At 27.5% G+C, this 11,387-nt stretch overlaps 1 protein-coding gene and 1 long non-coding RNA gene across 2 annotated transcripts; one reads left to right on the forward strand and one right to left on the reverse strand.

Moving 5' to 3' along the window:
- Positions 1 to 1,636: 1,636 nt before the first annotated feature.
- On the reverse strand, positions 1,637 to 2,244 carry LOC140181829 (uncharacterized). Its single transcript, XR_011877328.1, has 2 exons — positions 2,005 to 2,244; positions 1,637 to 1,917 (listed from the first exon to the last, which is right to left on the reverse strand). It is a non-coding gene; the product is annotated as an uncharacterized lncRNA (long non-coding RNA).
- A 3,592-nt stretch (positions 2,245 to 5,836) lies between these two features.
- LOC112777424 (protein SIEVE ELEMENT OCCLUSION B) lies at positions 5,837 to 9,647 on the forward strand. The gene is made up of 7 exons (XM_025821791.3): positions 5,837 to 6,307; positions 6,404 to 6,490; positions 6,815 to 7,236; positions 7,355 to 7,452; positions 7,676 to 7,821; positions 7,936 to 8,394; positions 8,716 to 9,647. Exons 1-7 carry the CDS (start codon positions 6,008 to 6,010, stop codon positions 9,394 to 9,396), a joined length of 2,193 nt encoding a protein of 730 aa, XP_025677576.1. The 5' UTR covers positions 5,837 to 6,007; the 3' UTR covers positions 9,397 to 9,647.
- The last annotated feature ends 1,740 nt before the right edge of the window (positions 9,648 to 11,387 follow it).

The raw sequence follows: 11,387 nt of genomic DNA on the forward strand, positions 1-11,387 counted from the left end.
TTAAGATGAAATGCACATAATAAATAATATACGTGTAATGCATTTATTATAGTACTTAAATTCATGTGTGAATGCATTTATAGTTAGCCATTACATTTATAGTTATTGCTTTTAATTTCTATTAAAATATAACTAATACATAAATTAAAATAATTAAATTTTTTTTACCAAATAAAATTTAAAATACTTTTTATAATTGAATATATTTTTGAAGAATTTATACAAATATAAAATAGAACTTCTTAAAAAAGATAATCTTAACAAAATGAAAAATTAAGTATTTTTAAAATTGATTGAAACTAACCTATATTACGTTAGTTTTTAAAAGCCTAAAATGCGATCAAGTACTTTTTGAACGAGATTTGGATCCTCTAAATTTTAGATTTTATTTGAGAGAGTAAAATATGATGATCTCTTATCATTTATTTCATAGGTAGGAACAAAAGAAAATATGAAAGAAAAAATATACTCTCTCAAATAAATATCCAACATTTAGAGAATCCAAATTCTCTAGAATGATGGTAACGCGAGAATGAAGTATACGGGATGAAATAATAAGGTCATAATAAAGCTATGGATTAAATTTGACAACAAAACTAAAGAAATTTTCATATATATGTATATATATAAATTTTTTTATATTAAAAAATTTCTTAAAATAATTATTAAGAAAGAACTTTATTTCTCCCAATAAATTTTAAAATATTAAATTATTTTTAGAATTATTAATAACGTAATAAAAAAATTAGTTTAGATTAATTTAAAAAAAATACTTATTTTTATTTGGGTAAAGTATATTTTTTGTCCTGAAGTTTGGCAAAAGTTTCAAAAATATCCTTAAGTTTTATTTTCTTTCAATTTTGTCCCAAAAATTTTCGATTTGCATTAAATATATCCCCGACGGTTAAATTTTCAAAAAATTTAAGACCAATCTAACAATAATGCATGAAAATGATACTTAATTTGCTTGTGTTGAGGGTTGTTCTTATGAAATTGTTGTTGAATTGGTCTTAAATTTTTTGAAAAATTAGCCACCAAGGGTATATTTAATGCAAATCGAAAATTTTTGGGACAAAATTAAAACAAAATAAAACTTAGGGGTATTTTTGAAACTTTTGTCAAATTTCAGGGACAAAAAGTATACTTTACCCTTTTTATTTTTTTAAAAAATATATTTTTAAGAAGTTCTATTTCATATTTTTGAAAAATATATTCACTTATAAAAAATACTTAATTTTATTTGGATAAAATTTATTAGTTATAATTTTATACAAATTAAAAGCAATAGATATAAATCTAATGACTATAAATACATTCACACATGAATTTAATGACTATAATAAATACATTTTTGTATATTATTTATTAAATAAATAGTCATTTTTAACTATAAAAAATTCAAAAACTGACAAAATTAACCATAAAAAATTAAAATTAAAATTATACACATACAAAATAAATTTTGTTAGACAAAAATAATTTATTTATAAATTTTTATTGATAATTTCGTAAATACCCCTCCCTCATCCTAAATTGATTCATCCCCTTTCTCTCCCTGCAATCCATAGCCACAGCCACCACTGCTATTGCAGTTGCCACTGCAAATTTTACTCCCACGTTAGTGTGCACGTCCCAATTAGAGTAAAGAAGACGAGAACATTATTTTAATAAGTTCAAGTATTTTTACATTACCAATATCACAGAATAAAACTGAACAATAACACACCAGATTTACAACTCTTGAATGAACAATTAATTGAAACGAGAGAAAATTGAAGAAATTGAAAGCACAGAAGATGAGAAAGAAAAAAAATCTTAACATAGGCATGGTCATTAAACTTAAAAAGAACCCCATCTACTGTAGCTTGATGAAAATGACACTTAGCCTTCAAAACGTTGCCGTTTTTAGTCTTTCCACTGCAATATTATACCCATTCAAAAAATTCACAACCCAAATATAGTAATTGTAAAATAAACAAGAAAAAAGAAAATGGAATGACCGACTTTGTTACCGATCCTTTATAGCGTGCAGGCCATTTGGCTCGGACCTCGTTTGGCGAAATGCAGTTCCAACAAAACAGCAGTCTGTGGGGTTAGGGGTGGATGAGGAACACTTGGACTTTTTCTTTGACTTGGAAACGGTATTATTTGTGGGTTCGGTTGGGGTGTTTTTCTCTTAACCATTTCTGCCGCAACTGTCACCGTCCTGCACAGCAAGAGAAAGGAGATAAATCGATTTAGAATAGGAAAAGGGTATTTACAGAATTATTAAAAAAAAATTAATAATGGATTATTTTTGTCGAACAAAACTTATTTTATACGAATAAAATTTTTATTTTAATTTTTTATAATCAATTTTATCAACGTTAGAATTTTTCATGGTTAGAATTTAAAAATGACTATTTATTCTTATTATTAGGTATATTTAATCTTAATAATTAAAATCAATAAAAAATTATAAATTCATTTTCATGTAAAAAATTCATATATATATATATATATATATATATATATATATATATATATATATATATATATATATATATAAGGGCAGAGCTACATTGTACTAAAGGGGGATAATGATCTCCTAATTTTAATTTTTTACATATAACTTATATGTAAATTTCAGTTTAATCTCTCTTAAAATTTTATTTTAGTCTTATTTTTTTGTGTAAATATTTTTAACTCTTCTAATATTTTATCTAACTCTGTCCATATATATATATGAAATAACTCATAAGTTAATGAACTAATGAGCTAAATTACCCAAAATTAAACTCAACTTGGTTAATAAATTCAAAATCAAGTCAACTATAATTTTTAAAATTTACAAGCTAAATTTATCAAAATATTAAAGAGTCAAATTAAATAGTCCACAAATTGGCTTCATTCATTCTAGACATAGCTTCCATATATATAAAATAGAAATGTTTGGTAAACAAAGAAAATTAGCCAAAAACAGACATAAATTTATTATTTAGCATTCATTAATTGCTGCAACAATTAATGAATGCTAAATAAAATAAATTTGGACCTTTTTTTATCTCGCTAATATTACTGAATTTCGACAATAAATTTATTGCAGGTAAAAGATATATGACAAGTAAAATATTAACGTAATAATTTTTATGATAATTTGTTCTCTTCAAAAATACTTTTAATATTTTTTTACTATTATTTAACGTTAACATATAAATAATAAAATCTTGCTTTACCAAAAAATGGCCTCAAAAGATATTCTATTAGAATAGTATTTTTTTAATATATAGTGACAACTTGTCCACATGTCCCGTAACTTTTTACTTATTTAATTGTGACTTTTAGTGTATGATCCGTTTATTCAGTCAACTTATAAAAGTATTTTTTACAAATCTTAAAATAATGAAAAATTTTAATGAATTTTAATATCCCAAAAAAAAAAAAAAAACTATTACATACTCTACTTAATGCTATAGAAGGATGGTTATTAGGAACAGTTTAAAATTTAAAGAATCACCAAAACATTTATCTTCCTCTCCCCCCTCTTTTTTTTTTTTTTTTCTTTTACCTTCCAGTTCTTTTCCTTGGTGTTTTTGCCTCCCTTCTTTCTTCTTTTTCATGAAAAATTAAAAGTATATTATCGAAGGAGAATTGCAAGCCAAAAATTAAATCTGAGACTGGAAGAAATTAAAAGCAAGGAGTCCAGATCAACATGTATGTTGGAGGTAGAATAAAAAAGACACATAAGACAGTTTTGGATTTGAGGCCTAGTTGGGATTTGAAAGAAAAATAAAACTTGTTCACATAGTAGCAATTTTTGATTTAGTTTGATAAATATAAACTAATATGTTTAGTATTTAAATTATTAAGATGTTATACAACAAAAATATATTATTATGGAGGGAAAGTGGTACGATGCATGGGTGATGTCAATGTATTGCGTCACATAACATGTCCAGAATGCAAGCAATACGTAACCTTAATAATCTGCAAATTAAATAATAAACAAAAGGTTAAATGTATCGGATCATGGATCTCTTTATGTTCTGTAGCAGTTAATCAAATAATAATATGATGATGAAATGCTTTTCCCAAGCTAGTTGAATAAGAAAAAGAAAAGGTTGAATGCATGCAAGATAAGCTACAAGAATCTGTGATCCACTTCTGTCGCCATTAGACGCGCCATCAATTACTTCTGTATTCTTTAATTTTCTGCATATGCAATTAAAACAAATATAATACAACCACTTCATTTCAAGTCTATATATATAGTGAGAGAATTTGTTATTTTATTCAATTAATTAGCCATCAATAATATTTAAAAATAGATGAATTCTATTCGATTCTTTTTAAAATAAAGGATAAATTATTTCTCGTGATATGTCTAATGATTATTACATGAAATTAATTAGCTTATCATGATTAATTTTAGGTAGAAATTAAATTTAGATGCAGTCGACTTTACGTGAAATTAATAACTGAGAGTCGTTATATGATTTGACTAATTTGATTAAATTTTCATCTAACACTCTCAACTATTAACTTCACGTAAAGTTAATTACACTTGAGTTTTCACCTTAATTTTAACAATTAATTTAACTTCAATTTTAATAATCTAACCAATTAATTATGGTATAATTTTTTTTTTTTTTTTTGCAAATTATAACAATCACTGGATAGTTGGATTAAATGTTAATATTCATCATTTTGGTTAACATTCATGAAATTATGTGTTTAACTTTTTCTTTTTCTTTTAGATAGTTGGGTTTAATGTCTGATGTTGACGGACATTTCAAAAAATTTATTATGATGGTATTTATTTAAAAAGTATATATTATAAAATAAAAAATATATATTTAAATAGAATATTTAAAACTGCTAAAATGTTATTTTATTAATATATTAAGGTACATCTTTTGATAAAATTATTTTTATATATTTTATGAATGAATTATTATCTAACTTAAATTTTGATGCTATGATTTTAACCCAAAAAAAAAAAATATTTTTCAATCGTATTTAAACACCTACTTTTTTTTTATTATTTGATAATGTAATTTTTATTTTTCGTTTATACGGTTCATAAAAAATGATAAGATTCAATCAATAACTAACTAAAAAAAACTTATCAAACATGTTTGTTGACTATTGAATATTTTTATTTTTATGTTTTCTTAAATTTATTCTATTTCTTATATATTTTTTTTATTATTACATAGTAAACTAATTAGTTTTATCCAATAACTATTAGTCATGTTATAAGAAATAACTTATCCTTTATTTTAAAGATAGTTGGATAGAAATTGGACTAAAATATATTATTAAATTACTATACTAAAAAAATTAGATTAATAATTAAAAATAATAGTTAAAAATAATAAATTCTAATAATTTTATAATATTTTCCCCCAAACAAACAAACACACACGCTGATACGCATATATATATTATTCACTTAAAAAAAATACTAAGGATAAGAGAATTTATTATATATTTTTTGTTAACAGTTTATTATTAATATTTAAAAATATAGACTAAAAACATGTTAATGAATTACTATAATAAAAAAAATTTGACTAATAATTAAAAATACTAACAAAATATAATAAATTCTGCTTACCTTTAAACTTTTCTCACTTAAAAATAAACAATTGATCATACATGAGTACATTTCATAGCAAAGTAGACTTCAAATTCCAACCTCTTAATTAAAAACATCAAGTGATAAGATGCTGGCCGACATCAATTAGTTAGAGTAATCGATTAATGCTAGATTTTTTAACTGGGTCTGCGAGTGTGAACACGGAACACTTGTCATTAATTATATATATTAAGACCCTACAAATTAAAGAAAATTAAAAGAGGGTGTAAAAAGTGTAACCCCTTGAGAATTATAAATAGGGATAAGGTATGCAGCTAGGAGAGGCACACCAAAACCGCACAAGCTAAGAAGAGTTGGTTTTTTTCTGCTTCTTTAATTAATCTGAGAGCGCTAAGTAACTCTTGTTCTCTTTTGAGTTTTGTGATAATGTCAAACACAATCGGAAGCCCTCAATTCCCTGGAATAATGAAGCCAGGAGAGTCTCGTCCAGGAGTTCCACTCATATCCACTTCCACCCCTCATCCTGCAATTATTCCAGACCTCCCAGCCGATTGTGCTCCTCCAATATGCCCGCTGAACCCATTCAATGTGCCTAATGATAATTTGATCTCTTGCAACATCAGCCCCATCCATGGCGCTCCAGCAATCAGCTATGATGTCGATTCTCTTTTCAATGTTCTGTCTGGCATTGTTATTAGCACCTCAACCATTTCTCTTGACCTCCAGGTCCTCATAACTAACTAACTATTATAACATTGTACTGCATTTTAACGTGACTATATTTATATTATTGTTTATTTCTGAATATTATTATTATTTCAGCAAGTGACCCTCGATCTTGGGCAAAACAAGGTTCCTCAAGTTGCTCTCCAGCCAGCTTACAGCCTTCTCAGCGAGATTGCTTGCAAGGTCAACTCATTAATTACCTACTTTTACAATAACTTAGCTCATTGTATTGTATGGTGCCAATCAAAATTATTACATATTTAAGATGGTTCATTATAATCATATGGTGAATTTAAGTATGCTTATATTTATAGTGAATCAGAGGTTATAAAGCGTTATTAAAATTAAAATTATATTTTTTTATTATTTTTTTAAATATCATAACTACCATAATCACCATAATATATACATATAATATTTTTTAAAAAATGTTATTTTAATTTTAAAAATATATTTTTAAATAGCTTAGTATACGGATACTAGAATGACATTGGATAATTATTACAGATGACATGCCACTCGTTCGACGAATCAAATGCGCACAAGTCAGTGGTGGGAGTTCTTGAGAAGCTGAGGAGTTACGCATGGGATGCTAAAGCAGTGATAGCACTCTCTGCTTTTGCTTTGAACTATGTAAAGCCATTGCGACTGACAGTGGCACAGGAAGCGAGCCAGAAGCAGAACGCGCTTGAGCTGCATCTGTTCACGCTTGCAAAAGAGGGGATTCTGCCCGCTCAATCGGTTTCAAATGTTACAAGTAATTTGGTTAAAATTACACTGCAACTCATAAAGGGGATCATCACATTGGAGAAGCTCTTTGCAAACAGATCATCATACTCTCTAAAGCATTTTCCAACTCTCTGCAACGATCCTCGTGCTCTTTACGCTTATTGGGCAATTTTCTCCCTTTTTGCTTGTGCTAATCTAACGTATGTCCGAATTTTAACATCCGAGCTGCTCTCTCATTATATTTTTTATATTGGTTAAAATCAAATCTATATTACCACAATCAAACTTCTACTTTCATATGTTGGATTGACTCATCAGGGGGAGCGAGCAGATCGAGTATTCTTGGGTTCTTCAGAAACTCAATGATATTCTGGCTCAATTGAAAAGTTATTTGCAGGAAATCAGAATCCAACAAGGTTACGTTATCTACACACATAAATAAATAAATAAATAAATAAATAAATGCTACTAGTACAACTTTCACACTCTAGTACTTTATTAGTAACTCGGGCAAAAATTAATTAAGAAATTTAACATTTATTTTTTAAATTATAAAAATACAAAAATTAAATTTAAATCATTTCTCGTTATTAAATCTATACTTACTAACTCAAAGGTTTATCTTCATTTGTATTGCAGGGAAATTGCAAGATCTAATTTGGCGTATAGAGGTCTTACAAAATCCTTCATCAGTAGGAATTTGGCAACTCCTCAAAGCTCTAATCTATCCCAAGAATGTTGATAATCCTGGTAATACAATTGCCAAAAATGCTACCAATGAACTGGTAATTAGTGCGAAAGTAATAATAAAATTTCAACACCATGCCGTGTGTTATATATAGATTTGCAAATTTATGTTTCTGTCGTTTCTAATTGTAATTTGGTTCGTCAATGGACAGCTTACCCTGGATGAACTAATAGCAACAGAGAACTTGTTTTTATTCATTTCTGGTCTTGAGATTGACCATGAGATAACGTCTCTAACATCGATTCACGGATACAAGAAGGGTAAGATTGTGTGGGTGCCTATTGTGAAAGATTGGACCCTTGAAATCAGGGAAAGGTTTAAGAATTTGAAGTCTACGATGCCATCATGGTATGTGGTGGAATATTACTTACCCATAGAAGGTTACGAAGCATTGCAACAAGTGTGGAATTACCGAGGTAAACCTATTGTGGTGGTGCTTGATGCTTGTGCAAATATTTTGAACCAAAATGCACTGGACGCGATCACTCTGTGGGGCACACAAGCCTTCCCGTTCAATCCTGCTACCATCTCAACTGTTGTTTCTCAACCATGGAATTGGTTTTGGTCCGCAGCATTTAAAATTTTTCCTCCTATTCAAACATGGGTCACGGTAAGAACTACTACTTTTCAATCCTTGCTACTTTTATTTGCGTAGAGTATGTACATATCATTGACACATGAGAACACTACAAATATGCTCACTAAAGTTATAGTAAGTTGTCAAACGAGTTTAGTATAAAGTTCACTAAAAATAAACTTTTGTTGGTTTTAAATTTCAGATGTTATTTTTAATTGAGTTTTAAATACTTTTATGTTTAAGAGTTTTAGATAATTTTTTTCGTATATTAAATGTTGGCTGTAATGTTAGCTGTACAATATTAGTTATGGAGACTTTCTCTTGTCTAATATTCTTTATATTCACGCGAGTCAGAGCCAAGAGAAGTACGTCTTTTTCTACGGAGGAACAAGCGAATGGACTGAAAAGTTTCGTGTTCATCTTGATGGTATAGAAAAGCGCCTGGAAGGAACAAACACAAACATTGTACAATGTAACCTTACAACAATTGAGCAAAACCTTCAAGCCGACTTTTGGCATAGCATCAAGTACTCACTCCTCAGCATCACTCAAAATGTTGAAACCATCAACATGAACTTGGGCAACATTCAAATGCTTCTCTCCATGAAAACTCTGGACTTCGGATGGGCCATCGTGACCAACGGCCAGAATGTAATCTTAACTGGGTACAATGAAGTGATGGTGAATGTGCTCGAGGGCTTCGAATTCTGGTGGCAACCCAATATATCGGGGTTTGGCGGCTTTAGCACCGCTATCTGCAATTATTACTATGTCCAACTCGCCAAGCAAGCGCTTCGGCCTTGTATGAAGCTCCGATTGGATAACATTCCTTCTAGTGGGCTGATCCAATATACGTGCCCCGAACCGACATGCCACCGCAAGATGCATATCGAAACTGTGACCTTCAAGTGCTGCCATGGGAATATAGGTACTGAGGATGTTGATAATGCTTTTTCGTTTGAAAATGGTAAAGGACCAGCAATGATACCCCCATCCGCCTTCAAACCGCTTGGTCCTGTGATCGAGTATCTTTAACCATAACTTCATTAAGTTTAAAATTCAGCTGGCTTTGCTTTCATTTAGCATTGAATAAAATAGATTATATATCTATCATCATCAATTATACATGCTTTTGAGATTTAAAGTTTATGTAAGTCTATGTTAGCTAGTGACACACTATGCCTTGTGCCTTAGCTTGTTGCGTACCACACTATTTGTATTCTCTTGTCTCTGAAATTTGGATTCAGTCAAATAAAATAAAGCCGTTGGGCTTGTTCACAGTTAAAGTCTTTGCTAGGTCATTTTTTTCTTTTTACAGATAAAACATTTTCATTTATAAACAGTGTCACTTCCTCCCTCATACACCCACGAAAATGCCGAACTAACACTGCTCCTCCCTTCCTAGTTGTGTCCTTTCCTGTGGAGTTTACTTGAATTTCTTTTAAGTTTAATTTTAAGGTGTTGAGTATTGACAAAGTAAAATATTTGGTACGATCATCTAATCATGTACACCAAAAATCAACACTACATATTTTTATATAAATACATGTATTTTTAAGTTATTTTTAATATATATTTTATATAAATAACTGATTTTTTATATATACGTACTCATTTAAATAAGTTTATAAATAATGTATAAAACTCTTTTAACACATATAAAAGTTAAATTGTCAATTGAAATTCAGAAATTCTCTATTTAAAATAGCAACCCTCGTATTTGGTGAAATATTTCAACTAAAATTCTTGTTGATTTTATTATTTTCACATTTATGCGTAGTTGCACATTTATAATTTTAGAGTTATATTTTGAATAAGTAGTTCTCTTATGTGGCAATGTTTAGTTTTTTTTTCCTCGCAGAGATTGAAGCAATTGTTTAGGTATTATTATTATTTGTTTGTACACCCTTTTTTACTCTTACATATAATTCTTTTCTATTTTTAAAATAATATTTATTAATTATTATTAAAATAATTATATAATATTAGATATAATAAATATATAATTTTAAATATTATATATATAAATTATAAATTTCATATTAATGATTTTAGTTATTCTCAACCTAGCATTATCGTATTTTCATTTATTCGAAGTTTCGCACGTGACGGCGGGACCATTTAGTTATCATAGCTTCTGTTGCTTAAGTGCATTGGTAACATTAGAAGAACACAACCAATTAGTGATAACAATTTTAGCTAAATGAGTTTTGTTTTGTACCTACTATGGTGAGTAAATAATCACTTCATCCAAATGATTCAACATTCAAGACCTGATGCATACATGTAACGCTCAATAATGTTAATAATTTTTTAAAAAAATATAATGTGCATCGTAAAATTCAATTATTAAAATTAATTATTATATATTTATTTATAAATTTATGTATTATTTAATTTATTTTTAATATAAATTTTTATTTTAATATATATTTTATATTAATCACTAATTTTATTTGTTAATTTTCGGTGTATACTTAATGTATAATTATCTTTTATTTATATATATGCTGCGTATACTTATGTTAATTTATGGTGTATATTCATTTTTGTCGGTTCTTTTATTAATGTGATATTTTTTTAAAAAATTTATTATTAAAATGTTTTTATTTTAAAACTATTATCTAAATGCTATTTTTTAGTTAGGATGACATTTAATATGCTATTTTATATTTAGTTATAATTGATTATAATAAAATAAAAAGAATAACATCTAAATAATTAGTTTTAATTTAAAAAGTGATATTTTGATGGTAAATCTTAAAAATAAAGGCGATACATTAATAGAAAAAATCTACTTCTACTAATTAATTTTTTTATATTATTATTAGTGTTCTCAGTAAAAATATTTATTTAATTTAAGATAAATGATGTCGATAATAATTGTGATGCAATAGATAAATAATCTAAGAGTTGTACCCAACTTGGAAATCAAAGTATTGCTATACAAAAAATCTCTTGTATAATTGGTTGAAGCTCTTGCGATTTATTATTATTATTATTATTATTATTATTATTATTATTAT

Source organism: Arachis hypogaea, chromosome 19 (genome assembly GCF_003086295.3).
Source record: "Arachis hypogaea cultivar Tifrunner chromosome 19, arahy.Tifrunner.gnm2.J5K5, whole genome shotgun sequence".
Classification (NCBI taxonomy): domain Eukaryota; kingdom Viridiplantae; phylum Streptophyta; class Magnoliopsida; order Fabales; family Fabaceae; genus Arachis; species Arachis hypogaea.